At 44.2% G+C, this 15,364-nt stretch overlaps 4 protein-coding genes across 6 annotated transcripts; all 4 read right to left on the reverse strand.

Annotated features, from left to right (window-relative positions):
- Positions 1 to 36: 36 nt before the first annotated feature.
- On the reverse strand, positions 37 to 12,880 carry LOC135346047 (protein polybromo-1-like). 2 transcript variants are annotated; one of them, XM_064543522.1, is made up of 32 exons: positions 12,719 to 12,880; positions 12,444 to 12,599; positions 11,809 to 12,396; positions 11,416 to 11,594; positions 11,063 to 11,188; positions 10,616 to 10,859; positions 10,161 to 10,328; positions 9,817 to 9,987; positions 9,670 to 9,723; positions 9,377 to 9,538; positions 9,200 to 9,251; positions 9,053 to 9,144; positions 8,603 to 8,925; positions 7,900 to 8,121; positions 7,622 to 7,691; positions 4,593 to 4,664; positions 4,375 to 4,476; positions 4,160 to 4,234; positions 3,836 to 4,051; positions 3,680 to 3,767; positions 3,329 to 3,404; positions 2,985 to 3,157; positions 2,736 to 2,830; positions 2,396 to 2,467; positions 2,034 to 2,219; positions 1,785 to 1,901; positions 1,583 to 1,700; positions 1,381 to 1,444; positions 1,235 to 1,309; positions 925 to 1,177; positions 555 to 622; positions 37 to 321 (listed from the first exon to the last, which is right to left on the reverse strand). In XM_064543522.1, exons 1-32 carry the CDS (start codon positions 12,833 to 12,835, stop codon positions 84 to 86), a joined length of 4,812 nt encoding a protein of 1,603 aa, XP_064399592.1. In that variant the 5' UTR covers positions 12,836 to 12,880; the 3' UTR covers positions 37 to 83. The 2 variants fall into 2 exon arrangements, with proteins under 2 accessions (XP_064399592.1, XP_064399591.1); XM_064543521.1 differs by having other exon boundaries at positions 1,785 to 1,904.
- On the reverse strand, positions 4,894 to 7,615 carry LOC135346051 (uncharacterized). The gene has a single exon (XM_064543529.1). It carries the CDS (start codon positions 6,875 to 6,877, stop codon positions 4,991 to 4,993), a length of 1,887 nt encoding a protein of 628 aa, XP_064399599.1. The 5' UTR covers positions 6,878 to 7,615; the 3' UTR covers positions 4,894 to 4,990.
- A 33-nt stretch (positions 12,881 to 12,913) lies between the features above and the next one.
- LOC135346068 (coiled-coil domain-containing protein 115-like) lies at positions 12,914 to 13,909 on the reverse strand. Its single transcript, XM_064543553.1, has 3 exons — positions 13,741 to 13,909; positions 13,245 to 13,674; positions 12,914 to 13,139 (listed from the first exon to the last, which is right to left on the reverse strand). Exons 1-3 carry the CDS (start codon positions 13,852 to 13,854, stop codon positions 13,012 to 13,014), a joined length of 672 nt encoding a protein of 223 aa, XP_064399623.1. The 5' UTR covers positions 13,855 to 13,909; the 3' UTR covers positions 12,914 to 13,011.
- Positions 13,910 to 13,982: 73 nt separating this feature from the next.
- On the reverse strand, positions 13,983 to 15,363 carry LOC135346066 (BLOC-1-related complex subunit 5-like). 2 transcript variants are annotated; one of them, XM_064543548.1, is made up of 8 exons: positions 15,266 to 15,363; positions 15,083 to 15,210; positions 14,980 to 15,025; positions 14,740 to 14,832; positions 14,626 to 14,683; positions 14,488 to 14,576; positions 14,304 to 14,415; positions 13,983 to 14,232 (listed from the first exon to the last, which is right to left on the reverse strand). In XM_064543548.1, exons 1-8 carry the CDS (start codon positions 15,266 to 15,268, stop codon positions 14,021 to 14,023), a joined length of 741 nt encoding a protein of 246 aa, XP_064399618.1. In that variant the 5' UTR covers positions 15,269 to 15,363; the 3' UTR covers positions 13,983 to 14,020. The 2 variants fall into 2 exon arrangements, with proteins under 2 accessions (XP_064399618.1, XP_064399620.1); XM_064543550.1 differs by having other exon boundaries at positions 15,083 to 15,204; positions 15,266 to 15,355.
- Between the last annotated feature and the right edge of the window lies 1 nt (position 15,364).

Consider the following 15,364-nt stretch of genomic DNA (forward strand, 5'->3'; position numbering starts at 1 on the left):
ATGAGTATACACAGGCAAGTGATCAAGTGACCGAAATCAATAAAAAGTAATCATCATAATTATTATCATGCAGGTAAACACAGTTAGAGATCTAGACTTTTGGTAAATCGTTCAAGCTTAGAGCTCTCCTTGAGGAGGTGGTCCCTCAATGCCCACAGGGCATCGGCAATACTCTTATTGTCCTTGGCGTCGACAATGGCGTCTGATCCCAACCAATCAGACGGTCGAATAGGGCCAGGTGGTTTAGCGGTTGTCCGTACCTCTGAGGTGGGCTGGTAGGAGGACAAGGAGGGGGAGTCTGACTGGAGACCTCTGATGTACCTGCAGGGGGTCAACAGTGTGCGGTGGGGGGGGGGTTATTACGGCTGTGGGGGGTAAGTTGAGTCAATAGTGTATACACAACGTTATGTATACGTTTGCTGTGGTATTATTTATAGTGTATCGGTGTAATTATGTAAGTATGAAGATATAGATATACATGGGAAGGGGGCAGTTTACTGCCGAAAAGCATGCTCTTAGACTGCTATAATTATGTGCAATAGTGATCAACTCACTTTAAGTAGATTGCTGAGTGGGAGATGTGCTGTCTGTTCTCCGGAGGAGAGTGGAATATACTAGTAGCCTGTGTGTGTGTGTGTGTGTGTGTGTGTGTGTGTTTAGTGTATGACAATGATAGGACACATAACACAATACAACAGCCATACAAACACGACAGTCACATATTGTACTGAGACAATCTTTAATCTTTTTTTAAATTATGCACAATGCATAGACCCGCAGACCCTCTCCCTTAGAACATTGTAACTATGAATCATTATAATGACTGTTGTGTATACACCGTATGAATTACTTGAGCTAACATTTATAATCTTTAATCTTTTTTTTCTTTTCAATTTTTTTTCTTTTAATAGTTTCTGATCATACCTTAGAGGACTCAGCCGAGGTTGAGGTTGGTAGAGCAGTCTTGGATGCAGCCTGAACCATTTCACCAATTGTAGGAGCGGTCTTGGGAGGGCTTTGTGTGGAGGGTGTGATGATGGGGGTGGTAGGTGTGAAGCTAGTGATGGGTGTGGGAGGTGTGACGGGGGTGAGGGGTGTGACAGGTGTGAGGACGGTGGAGGGTGGGACAGGAGTGGAGAGGGCAGCAATAGCCGCTCCAGTCAAGGGAGTTAATCCGCTGCATAAATTAATAATCACAATAAACGTTAGGTTTTAGATTGACTAATACACGTACAGCAAAGAGTTGGATATTTTCATCAAGTGAACTTCTCGAATATGTCTAGTCAGCTTGGGATTGGAATTGAAGGGCCTGGGGGGATCGAGACGAGATACACACTTCCTTAAACACAGGAAGCAAACAATCGAGCAACATGCACTTACTTCCCACCAGTGATTGGATTCCTATGACAACCTTTCCACTTGCAGTAATAGTTGCCATGGGCATCTGTGCACAGAACAAAGCTTGATTACAATCAGTACTAGCTAGTGAACTCCTGGTACTAGATCAGAATAATTGATGTACACACAGGCTCACCAGTTACACAAACAATGAAACAATGTAGAAGTTAGATAGGCCTCTTACCAGCAATGACATGCACTCCAATAGTGTGAAGGTGTGTGTTCAAGTCCAGTAGGTTGCCAAACACCTGGCCACAGTCAGTCCAGTGACACACACAACTCTGGGCCTTCACTGTGGGGCTCTGTGTGTGTGTGTGTGTGTGTGTGTGTGTGGGGGGGGGGGGGGGGGCACTCAAAGTTAACTTGTGAAATGGAAAGCTGCTAACCTGTTTGGCCTGTTGTGAGGAGAGGGGGGTTTGAGGGGAGAGAAGTGATGAGCTGGAGTTAGCAACACTAGTGGGGATGGTGCTCATGGGGACCGGTCCTTTGGTCGTCATCACCAGCTGCTGCAGTGTGTGTGTGGAGTGGGCGTGTGGAGTGTGTGTGTGAGGGGAGTACGTGTGTGATGTTCCATACTAAGTTACAAGGAACAGCTCTTAATGTACGTACATGTATTTTGATAGCTGCTTGGTTACCTTGGAGGCTGATGCTAGCAGTTGCTGTACCAACTGAGGGTTGAGCTGGAGGACGTTGGACTGCTTCTGTACAATCTGTACAGCGGGTGTGGTCAAGGAGGGGGTGCTCCCTCGAGAGGCTTCTTTGCTATCAGGGGGAGAGGGTACGAATTGGTACTCCTTGCTAGAGAGCTTTGGTGAAGGAGCCTGCATGGACACACAAATACATACAGCAATCATTATTGGCAAAAAATGGCAAAAAATATCCCACTATAGTAGTTAATAATAAGTGCTGTGCATGTACACACTTAGCCTCCTTCACAAGGCCATCGTCAGTGCGGCCTGGAATCGAAGCTAGTACACACTCTGTACAGTACACTAACCTTTATGGGCAGTATTTCCTTAGGGAAGTGGTAGACCTCGTCTAGAACAACTGAATCAGACAACTGGTAGTGCTGTGGTCAAAGCAACACACACACCGATTTTAGAGCAAGTTTCTAAGACAGCAATGATGTCACTATGTTTTACAAGCTGAACGCATACATGTATATATAATTATATGTATACAGTAAACATACTGCCGCGGATTTAAATACATCCCCAGAGCAAGTCCCAACCACACACACACACACACACACACCAAGAGCCCTCCTGGCACAAAGATGGCAATACACACACACCCACCCACCCACCCAACAGGGCCCCTAGGCTATTAACACACACCTTGAGTGCCCTTAGTTTGATGACTTTTTTCTCCGCTTCATTGTAGCGCGAGTCAGCGATGAGCACGTCATCCACCAAATATTGAGTGGCCCACTCTGCAGGGGGTCAGAGGGGGGTCAATTAATTATAGGTCAGTTATAGAAAGCTGAATTTGTGGCAAATTAAAAGTGCTAGATGCTAACGCTACTGCACAACAAACAAGGGGAGAGAGTTCAGAAGAAAAGGAAAGAGAGGGGGAGAGAGTCTCACTCTTGCTGTAGTCGGTCGGAATGACGACTGCCAGCCGGCCACATATGCTTCTCATGGGGTTGGTGTCCTGTATGTTGCTCTGGAACACCTCCCTCTCATAGAACACTCGTGTGGGGGTGTGGCTTATATCTCTCGGCCGAATGAACCACGGCCCACGAATCCAGGGGTCATCACTATGGAGTGTGGTGTATGTGTGTAGTACATATAACATAAATTATTGACAGAGAAGAGCACAGGTGGAAAATAAATGGCCAATTTAGAGGGTTTGATTAAGATTTATACTACAACATTTTACGTAGGTATAGGGGGTGAATCTAAAGATGGACACAGCTGCTGTGACTCACTTCGTGTCTGTCCACATTTTCTCTATTCTGGCAATGTAAGCCAACTCCTGGTCTGACCTCAAGTACACAAAGTCACCTAGCAACAGGGCAAGGAATATACCAATGAGAGATTCTAATTATTTGATTTTCTAGCTTTGAAGCTATCATAGCTATAGCTATATACACAGTAGCTATACATCTAACAATGTTTGCGTTATTTGTTATTTATTTTTTGAAACTGAAAAAAAAATTATCCGAGAATCATCACAAGGTAAGCACTACAAATGGACGTTTACACTGAAACTATACTAAACACACACACAGTATAGCAATATCAACAGCAGCTGCAGGTTTGCCTACGTGCACATGTACCTAGTCTGAAGTGGTCGTTGTCAATGCAGTACTGCTCGTAGTAGGTGCAATCTGGCTCTGGGTTGGACACTGTCGTCGTGGTGATATTCTGTGTGGGTGGGGGTGTGAGTGGTGACCTTATATGGTATGGTTAATAGAGTGTACACGATATAGCACCTTCAATTGAGCAGAAAATGACAACTTGAGTTGCTCCTCCTCTTCCTCCAAGAGACTCCCACTGTCATCAACCCCCTCACCAGCCTCCCCCTCCACGTCCACTTCCATAACCTCGTCCACAGCAGTAGGGGCGAAAACAGAGGGTACCTCCTTCACTAGGGAGAGGGGTGTGTCCCGCGGTAGGAGGCGTGGCTGTATCCCTGGCATAGACCACATCTGTAAAAAAAACATCAAATACACAATATAAAACAATTGTTCTCTGTATAATAAACTGTACATAATGGAAACTTTTTTACAGTCCATTGCATACAATTCCGATCTCACCTTGATCTTCTTGAAGCTCTTAGCCTTGTTAGCATAGCGACTCTCACACAGGAAGGTGTCCTCCTCAGGCACACCCTAACAGGAAATGAATAGCGAGGCTCAGGGACACTATCACATGACAGGTCAAGTACTGTGTTAACTGCGCACAGTCTCTCCCCCCCCCCCCCTCCCACACACACACATAAGACACATGTGCACCACACACACACACTGACCTCAATGTGGTACTTGGTATAGTCCTTCAAATAGAGTACTCCACACTTTCTCAACACTCTGGTCAGTTTGGCTACACTACGGAAGTCACTCTTAAAAACTTCCTGGAAAAAAGATACATGTATACTAAAAGTAACAAAAATGACAAGGACATCCCAAAGACACAAACAAGCATTAAGAAGAATAAATAAAACACACACACATACACAAACACAGATACCTTCTCGTAAAATTTCCTAGTGGCAGGATGAAAGGTCTCTACTGGACGACAGAACCAGCAACCATCCAGCCACTGCAAGGGTGGAGAAAATGTAGAGAGAGAGAGAGAGAGAGAGAGAGAGAGAGAGAGAGAGAGAGAGAGAGAGAGAGAGAGAGAGAGAGAGAGAGAGAGAGAGAGAGAGAGAGAGAGAGAGAGAGAGAGAGAGAGAACTCAATACTGCATTAATAAGCTACATGCATGCATGTACGTATAATTCCCCATTTCAGTAATCATGCTGCATTTGCAATCAATAAAAATGTGCTTATAATGAAAGTACATGTATATAGATATCAGCAAGATATAAAGGTACACACTAAAAACTAACATAAACACTTCAAATTAAAACAGTTCAAGCAGCTTTATATTGTGGCTGGTCGATCATTTTCTTCATTGTAGCTGTTCAAAAAAGTATCATAGAGTTCAGGGTGCACGCAGCGATCTGGTAGCTCAATGTCAGTACACTCATGGTCAGAAGCAATAGTGTAGCGTCTCTGTTTGTTCAGCCTCAATACAATCCTTAACTTCAACCATCTTTTGTCGAGAGCAGCTTGCCACTCGCCGGGTAGTTTGATTGCAGTGCAGAGGTGATGAGTGAGGTAGCCAAAAAAGTAAATAAGAGGCGAGAAACCGAGCAAGAGGAACAGAAGATACAGCCATGACACAAACACATTTGAAAGTGCACTGTAAACTATTACAATAAAGTAAATGTGGAACTCTAACCCTAATAGTGATAAAAAAAAACAATCGAGAAAATTGTAACGGTTTTTCTTGTAAGGTCTTATAATAGCGACAAAAATAGCACAAGCCGTAAACATGAGACTAAGGATATTGTAATGCCATCCATAGTATGCAGAGCTTAGACGTACGAAAATAAACACAAATCGAATCCAGAAATACACAGCCGAGAATGAGCGCAAATCCCATTTGCCATCGAGGCCGTCCTTGTAGTGACACTGCATGATGTCCATGAATATTTTAATAGTGCTCTGTCCATATTTCAGCTTGCTCAAGCATCTTTGGAACGCCTTGAAGGGATACAAAAACAGAAGAAGAGGTGGAATGAATATATACGTGAAAAATATCATCAGCGATAAAATTCCGTAGCCGATGTGCTCTCCTTGAAACGGCCTGACTGATGCATCGTAGAACCACATCTTCTCAGTCGGTTGCCCACGCGCATTGTACAGCTGTGTGGGAAGGAGCAGAGAGTAAGACACGTCTGCTATCTTGACATAGGAGAGAAGAAAAACAGTTGCAAAGGCCTTGGTTACAGGCTGATCAAGTTCGTAGTATTGACTGAATTTAGCTTTGGCTTTTTGTAGAGGTTTCCAAAGAGTCACCACTGGCTTCCACTTCATATCTTGAACTTTTATCAACACATAGAGAAGAAAAATCAAAATGAGAGGGTAGAAAGCAGAAAGATATCTCAATCCCCCTATCTGTAGTGCGCTCAAATTTTCAGCAAGGCAAGTGGGGGGCGCCACGGCAATAAAGAAATCTAGTTTCCAGATATTGATGAGAGTGAGAAAAGCAGCCCCTGGGCCTGAGAAGCTATGAAGGTCGGGGGAGTTCTCAATAAGACTAAACAGAGCAATCACGTTCACAGAAGTGCAGATCTGTGCATAGAGGACAAAGGAATTGAGTGTCGGAGAGGTCACGTTGATTTTCAGGATGAATAGAATAGCGAAGAATATTGTCTGACAAAGGAAATCGATAAGTATGTACCAGCCCCATCCGGTAGAGCCGGCACATTGAGTGCAGTTCATATGTGCAGAATACGGAGCGAGTCCATAGCCATCCTTACACTTGCCACACAGACGTCCCGTTCTGTTCAATCCTCCGCACATGAATTCGTTCAATTCCGATACATTCTGTGGCAGTTTAACACTGAGGCCTCGATCGTGCTGATGGTGAAGGGAAAACGGACAGCTACCAACATCGTATTCGCCACTTTTTTCATCGTACGTCATGCAGGAGTGAATGCTTAGAAACACTGTTTGTGTTTTGTTGTCGCAGTGGATGATGCTCTGTAGCTTACTAGTACATGCACAGGGAAAGGTCCAATCAGAAGTGGGTTGGAACCAAGTGGGACAAATTGTGTCAGAAGTGTAGTTGGAGGTTTTCATGGTATAGCTGAGGTCTCTCTGCAGTCTTGAGCTCTTGGCAGCTTCATTCCCACCTTGAGCTTGACACTTGACAACTAATACTAACCAACAGATAAAACTCAGAGCATTCACACAAGACATCTTGAAATAGCACTAAAGCAGTAACTAGAGTATAATCATTATACATGTACATTCATAGGGCATAGGGTATTTTTTTTGCAAACAAATTTGTTTCACAAAGATATAGTCAAGGTACTTATGGCAAAATGAAAGAATAACAAAATTAGATTTATCGATAACATAATCTAATGACCTGTAATTTGTACGAGATAAAGTCCCAAATGCAAGTGCACGTAAATGAAAGCGTTCCCTGTACTCTGTACCCTGTACTCTGTACCCACTAAGTGCATTATTATCACAATGACAACATCGCACAGAAATTAAGTGGAAAGACAAGTGAATAAGATGACGAAAGCGGGAGTCATCAAGAAGTCACACAGCCCGTGGGCAAGCCCAGTAATCCTCGTGAGGAAACGTAATGGCATGTTTTCGTTTAGGGGGCGGGGAATTTCCCCCTCCCCCTTGATCCTAAGCAGCACCCCTCTTGGGATTTAAAAGTACACTGATGTTTAGAAGAGTGAACATTGAATACAAGCTACTAACGCAATGCATCAGAGTAGAATTCAATCAACTGTATGGAAATGTCATGTTATTGTTGCTACAGGTGCTTAAAACTCTCCCATTTCACTATTACAATTTCAGTGGCCTAGAATGCACCAGATGCAGTCATGTCCCCAGGCCCAGCTACAAGGCCGTATCATGGTATTGCATACAGATTTACAGTTTTCCCCTTGGAAACAGTTTCTAAAGGGAAGCCTGCTTTACCATGGATCCAGTGCTGTCCCTCCACAAGCTCTCCACCAGAACTATGTGAGGCTCTCGACCACTGCCAGCACTGTGCGTGTGTGTGTGTGTGTGTGTGTGTGTGTGTGTGTGCGTGCGTGTGTGTGTGTGTGTGTAACACACTAGGTACATGTACACTATGGGTGAAGTTTGTAACAGTTGTAAACCCACATCAGCAAGAATTACTACACTGGTTGGTTTACCACGTTGCACTGCTACAATGTCACTCAATGTATCCAGTGACTGTAACTGTGACTTACCGTGCTCTCACATAGACCACATCTCCGATCTGATACTCCACCCCCTCACACTCGCACTCTGTCACGTACTCAGCATCTTTCTTATCGACTAGCATTCCCTCATCCTCCTCTTCCTCTTGGTTGCCTCCACTTACCACATCCACTTCCTCATCGCCAGTGTCAGGTACAAGGGGAGACGTTGGCTCGTGACTCTTCTCCAGGGCCAATTGAGCCTCCAGATCACTGTGAGTGGTGGTACTATGTACATACTTATGTGTACACTGTATGGGGTGGTGGTACATGTGTGTACACTGTATGGGGTGGTGGTACATGTACTTATGTGTACACTGTAGGTATGTACATGTACCATACATTCACTCAAAAACTATAGCCAGATAGTACATGCACACAGATATACGTGCTGGTATGTAGTTTTTATACAGCCAGCGAAAGGTGGTGGTGTCAGGAGGGTGGGGCAACAAGTTAATCAGGTGGTGGTGTCAGGAGGGTGGGGCAACAGGTTAATCAGGTGGTGGTGTCAGGAGGGTGGGGCAACAGGTTAATCAGGCTTCAATCATACTGACATAACACATACATGCACAATATTTATTAGGTGCCATTTTAACAATCACAAGGTAGAAGCCATTGCAGCCAATAAAAAAGCACCCTTGTTACATGTACAGCGGAGCGCTAACAAGAGCTTCATTGCATTAAATCTCCCAACCTGAGTGTGTGTGAAAGAGCTGGACTCCACAGTAGACTGCCTTTCTTGCACACCTCGTCTCTGATCTGTATCCATCGTCTCTCCATGGCAATGGCATCCTGGTGGGCAGGGCCTCCAACCTCCGCTCTCCCTTTGGCCAGCACTAGCAATACGTCCTTCTGTAGCTGATCCAGACGAGGGTATTTCCCCTGACACACCCACTCTCTGATTCGGGGGAGGGTGAGGATGCGATGGACCATGGACTCTGGGAGATCAGGATTAGGGAACTCTTCATTGGCCTCAAGACAAGAGAGTGACTCGGCTGGGCAGTGCCCTGAGGCATCCTATGGGGGGAGGGGGGGAGGGTCAGTTGATCAACCATGACTCAATAAAGTTTAGGGTCGAATCTATACAAAACTTAGACCTATGTAAGGAAGGTGTGTCTGGAAATGTTAAATAATTATAACTTACTTTGTAAGAGAAATTTTTTGTGACAATCTCTTTGATGATTTTCTGGACGCAGTCTTGCACATTGGGCACAGGGTTAGCCTCTCGTTCAGCAGCTGATACACAAAACAAAGCAATCATGTGCAAATCATGTGACCACAAAAGACGTACCTCTGAGTTGTTGGTACTTCTTCATAGCCACACGATGCAACACTATTGAGTCCTACAGAACAAAAAGAAGACATTAAAACCATGCACAGAGCAACACATTAGAAAAGGTGTTCCTTTGATTGAAAATCTCTTTACAAGACTAGGTCCTGGATTGATACACTGAACAGTTATCATCACCTTGGATTGAGTTGTCTCAGCTGAGTAGCTACAGTAAGCATTGTCAAACAGCTGGGCCAGGTCGTCAAGGAGACTGTCCACAGTAGGGTAGTGTCCCTGAGTCACCTTGCTGTCAATGAGGTCCATGTCCACTGGCTTCTTACTAGCAGCCTCACTAGGAGTCTATTGGAACAATGAGGTAGCTACATGTAGTAAGGACGTACTGTACATGTTCTACGCTGATCGATAGACACAAAAGCTGTAATGCAATGTAATACACCGGAAACAGATTTATTTGTATGTACAGTACTTACAGAACAATGGGGCATCTTCTCAAAACTCTTCCACAGCAATCGACCACGACTATCCTGTGCAGCAAGACAGAGATATACACTAAATACTAATTCAGATATTTCACCAGTAAACTAGACTGCTTCTGTACTACATACTGTGAGACTCACTGTGTGATGTTTGACTGCAGTGTACAGCTGTGTGACATCACTGGGAGCGTCAGCCTCACTAGTAATGGAAGACCCACTCTTGGACTTGATGATATACGGAACCATTTCCGGCCACTTGAGTTGGATCTGCTCCACTGCTTCTTGGGCTGCCCTACGTAGAATGAGGGCATCCTAGAAAAAAATAAACAAATAACCAAAATTAATGAGTGCTAAAATTACAAGCGAGGAATATAGTACGACCTACACTGTTCAAGATAAGCTTCTAGGTGGAGAATTATACACGACTTTCACGAGAATCTACTAAGGTGATGTTACATGCTTGACTAGTTATAGATAGTACCCACGGTATAAACGAGAGATTCCTCCTCGTTGAAGGTGCAGGCATTGCTCACTAATAGCTCCACATCGGTCATCATCCCCTCCACGCTCGAGTAGGCACCACTTTTTATCTTATAATGAATCTCCTTCAAGTCAATCGGCTGCTTGATCACAATGTAGTACTCAGGGTATATCTGTATGGCCCATGTACGTGTACGTAAGTGTAGCAGTCAATCTCAAAGAGGATGGAATCAACACGAAAAAAACACATAGCTTCTGGTGGCCCACCAAACATGGCCATTGTCGCATGCAATAAAACTGTTTTCAAGAACAGCACTTAATGCACATTATGGACACTACCCACCAGTCGTTAACTACACACACAGGACTATAGGTTCTCTTTCTGTAGCAAACATCATAATTATTTGCATACTTTCATGATCAATATAATCATCTAATTAGACAACGTAAGTGCACCCACTTTAATAGAAGGTCTTTTTCTGAAGAGCTCACAAACGAGTCTCCCTGTGTCTGTCTGAGTGGTGAGAGTGCGATAGATGATCATGAGGACCCTCTGGAGGGGAGGAGGGCGCTTGGCCTTCAGCAGCTTGGTGAGGGGGCGGGTGGGCGTCTTGCCAGACAGCTGCTCGGTCTTGATACGCAGTGTGAACTGCTGTTTGTCTCCACCTTCTTCATCGCTAGAAATGTCTTCTTCACTACTGTCACTGTGAAACAATGGTGCATGTCTCTAATGGAGTAAGCTACTGAATCACTGTATTGAAACACCAGCTGAAACTGCATGTTGCCTTCCTACTGTACACACGTAACATTACACTCTGCACATTAATTTTGATACAGGCCATGGATACAGATGCACCATAGTACATATCACTATCCCCAGCAATTTATTCACACCCTTGTATCCCACCTTTGACTGTCCATCTCTGAGGTTGAGAGTTGGCTCTGTCTCCTCTGCCTCTTCACCTCCTCCTCCAGTGGCTTCCTGATGCTCAGTTTAGGCACTTTCTTAGCTTCTCCCTCCCCGTCTGACATGCTGAGAGGAAGAGAGGGACCAACAATGTAATTTTATAATAATTATGGTTGTATAATTAACATGCGTGCGAATAAAGGAAGGTTGAAAGTGATACAAGAAGCTTAATATGGGGGCTAGGAAAAAATTGAAATAGGTAAAACGATGAAATGTTCAGATTCAGTTTCTTAAAAGCACAATTTGTACACAAGGCCAGTTCTATATATTCCTGAGGGAGCAATAGCACTTGCATTTGATTCTGTCCGAGTTGGTACTTCCTCCATAGCTCTGCCCCCTTGCTGATGATGAACTTCCTCATCGTACTGGCCTTCTTGTGAAGCACTGAGCCGGGCTCGTTGAAATAGTGGGCATTCTTAATCATGAGTATCATGTCCTCTTGCACAGCCTTGAACTCACTGTACCGCCCACTCTGTCAAGGAGAATCAAATGTGGTTATGTGGATTGAAAAACTACATTTATGTGATCTAAATGGACACAATTACACTGCGGCTGAGTGAGTGCTCGCTAAATTTCGCTCTAAAATTGAAAATGCTCCAGAGTCTAGCACACAGATACATGTAGCATGCAGTAAAAGTTTGAGCATTAATATTGACACAACTAATTTTTCTAGTCGGTTGACTCACGTCGATTTTCTTCTTGATAGTGCTGAGATCGATGGGCTCACTGATGACCCGATAATACTCTGGGTACTCCTTGCGTGAGGGGAGGGAGTGGAACAACTCGGCCACATAGTCTCCACTGGAGTCATGGTGATCATACACTTGAGCCAAATAGATTTTGAATGGGTCATCAGAGCCCAAGTATTCGTCAATCCAGGCCCGAGATCGTGTGCCTTTAGCGGATGCTTTACCACCTGAGGAGGACTTAGCAGGGGGTGGTTTAGATGTGGTGGGTGTGGATTTGTTAGTACTGACACTCGATTCACTTGACGAGCTCATCCTTTGACTTCTGGTGAGGGGCCTGGGCGACCGTAGCGATGGCAGCTGGACCTTTGGTATACGGAGAGTGAGTGAAGAGACGGGGGAGATTGAACCAGTGCGGTGACAGAATCCAAACTCGGCCAAGTGGTTGTGGAAAACAGATTTCAAATTGACAGCTGCTTTAAATTCATCGGAGGAAGGAGAATAGAAGGTATTTATATTATCGAACAAGAGTTTCACATCTGAGAGGAAATCTTGGACCGTTTTGTAGTTGTTCGTCTTCACTTTTTGCTATAAAAAATGGATAATGTAAATTGAATGCAGGTGTAGAGTCTCACCTGTATTCGGAAAAGGTCTATCGGGTTTGATATGACATCATAGTAGTCCGGCTGGGACCTACGACTGGGCGCTCTGAGCAAGTGGTCCGACAAACAGGAATCAGAGTCATCTCTGTACTTACGCAAGAAGTTCAGCAGCTTAGTGCACAGCTCAGTCTGTAGAAACATTAATGATTATGCATCACAAGTTTAATTATGCAGACAACCATCTACAGTTGTTACATGCAAAGCAGCCTCTAAATGTTGGGGTCTAAATGGAGCCCATTAACCAATACCTCTGTGTTCAGATCTCTAGGAACAGTCCACTCTCGCTGACACTGTCTCTTGGAGACACTGGAAAACTCCCCAGAGCTTGCTTCACTGACTTCACTGCGCCTTCTTTTCTTACTCATCTTTTAGGCTTTGTACTGTATCCAAGACACTTGTCCCCGTAATTATCCTAGCTATTCTTGATAATTCTTATCCAAAGATCATCATGATTGATAAAAAGGATGACTTGCCAATGCACATACACAGCACACACTATACAACACAACTAGCTAATGCAGTCTCAGTGATTGTCTTTGTGTTACGTTCTTTGTGTTACGTCTTCACCAACTACTAGTTCTTTCTTCTCTTTCAATAGCTCTCTGTACCTCCTCCGAAATGTCTCCAGCTTTGTCTGAGCTCCAGCCAACTCGACAGCTAACAGAACACCTGTGCAGTGTGTGTATGTGTGTGTGTGTGTGTGTGTGTGTGTGGGTGTGTGTGTGTGTGAGGGGTATTAGCAAATACTCGTACGAATGATAAAGATTGCCCTACATTGCTTGAAGTGGTCTTGGGAGCGACGCAAGTAGGGGGGAACCAGCACTCCAAACCACTTTAAAGGGTCTCTCACAGTACATTCCTCATCATGGCCATTGACAAACACAGTCTCCTGGGGTTCCTTGGAGAGAGGGACATCTTCCACTGAACCTTTGTCCACATTTCTTCGCCGAAGCTGACTCTCGTCAGATTGTTTGATGACGACTTTCGGACTGGGCTTGGTAGGATCCTGTCTGTTCACCTGGAAGTCTATACTACTACTCAGTTCATTACTGGAGGCAAGCTTTGTGAGTGCATCATACGATGTGTCCACTTTCAAGGTAGATTCCAGACGTACCAAAGCTACCATTCTAGCATCATATTGAAGAGACGAAACAGTCGATGGTCCACCCATTGTGTGGCGTGCTTGAGACATGTAGAAATATCCCTGAGGGGAGGGGGGGGGGGGGTAATTCAATAGACATTCTCTTATAAATATAAATATCGAACTCACCTCAGATACAGCATCACTGTACTTCTTTCTGAGGGCTGACAGCTCATCTAAAGTGGCCATCACATTCATCAGCACTTCATCCAACTCCCCACACACTTCTGTTTGTCTGCTCATTCTCGATCTCTGTCACAATCAGCAATAATAAATTATTAGGCCATGTGGCTTTTCTTGAAGGGGGCGTGCCTCAAGACTTTCCAGACTTTCACTTCTTTTCACCCCCCCTGTAGTGTAACTACTACACACACAGACCAAAATAAATTCATTGACAATCATACAAACATTAAGTGTCTGGTTCTCTATAACTATCAGTGGCTTGACTGTCTGCAGATTCTCCTGACTTGTCATCTTCACTATCCGACTCCACTTCTGGGAATAATCTGAACGTTTCCAATCTGTTCTCCTCTGGGAGATAAGAGTTCATTCGTCTCACTACAGGCACACAAGAGTCCAATTTCGTCTTGATTTTTGTTAAAGCTTGCTCCACCTCAGTCACTATAACAATTACAGAGGGGAACAGTAACAATTCTAAATATAAAGAGGGGGTCAATGGATTAGGTGTACACCTTTTTGAAGATGTGTGTTTGTTCTTAAAAGATTTTCTTGTCTGCGAATCATCTGTTGCATTATCCCGGCAGAGAACATCTCAATATCTTTCAGTCGACTAGCCAGTGCTTTCTACAGCCAAGATAATTATATAATAATATATATATAATATAAGGTCCGTATTGTATCCATACTTGATCTCACCTGTTCAGTACTGACAATCTTTGCTGCCTCCGACAGATGCTCTTGATATCGAATACAGAGCGAGAGGATCTCTTTGTACTGGACACCGTCTACAAATATTATACAAAATCATACCTATTGATAAATGTTTACAATTACCTGAAATTTTTTCTTGGGGAGGCATACTTTCGAGCGACGATCTCAAAATGGGCCAAAACTGTAGCAGTATGAATGATACCGTTGTATGCTTTGCTATATATAATGATGACTTACCCGAGGAAGTTTGTCCAGTTTCTGCAGCTCAAGAGGTTTGGCAGCTCTCCATGAGGCATCAGGTAGGGTATTCACCACGGTGACACCACCTCTCTGGAGTTAGTAATATGTTATATAAATATTAGCAGGAGTCCATGAATTCCTGATATTGGGATTAGAGCTTTTTTGTGGAGCTATAATTATAGCTATGGTCGATGGAGCAGTAAATACTTACAGCGTATGGTGTACAGGAGAGCTTACCAGAGGGTATGCTGGAAGTGACTGTGTGACACTGGAAAGAGGAGGGCTGCAAAGCACAGAGATAAGTACTTAACTTAATTTAGACTCTATCATCTTAGCATACCCGTGTTTTTCCTGTGAGTAAGCAGTGTAGGGGATGCTGTCCTCCTCTGGAGACAGGTCACTGGATATGCTGGTGTTTGGCTCCACACCTCTGGCACCAGCATCACTGGGAACACTTGGCTGCTGCCCCTACATTGAATATCATCATTAAACTCACCATGCAGTGTGAAGATGTAAGACAAACCATATGTACTATACTGTAGTGTAGTTATTAAAACTTGCAAGCTTCTTCAGAAGAGATCAGGTAAGGATCAATTCAGCCAGCCACGCCCACAGCAATTGC

Source organism: Halichondria panicea, chromosome 13 (genome assembly GCF_963675165.1).
Source record: "Halichondria panicea chromosome 13, odHalPani1.1, whole genome shotgun sequence".
In the NCBI taxonomy this organism is placed as follows: domain Eukaryota; kingdom Metazoa; phylum Porifera; class Demospongiae; order Suberitida; family Halichondriidae; genus Halichondria; species Halichondria panicea.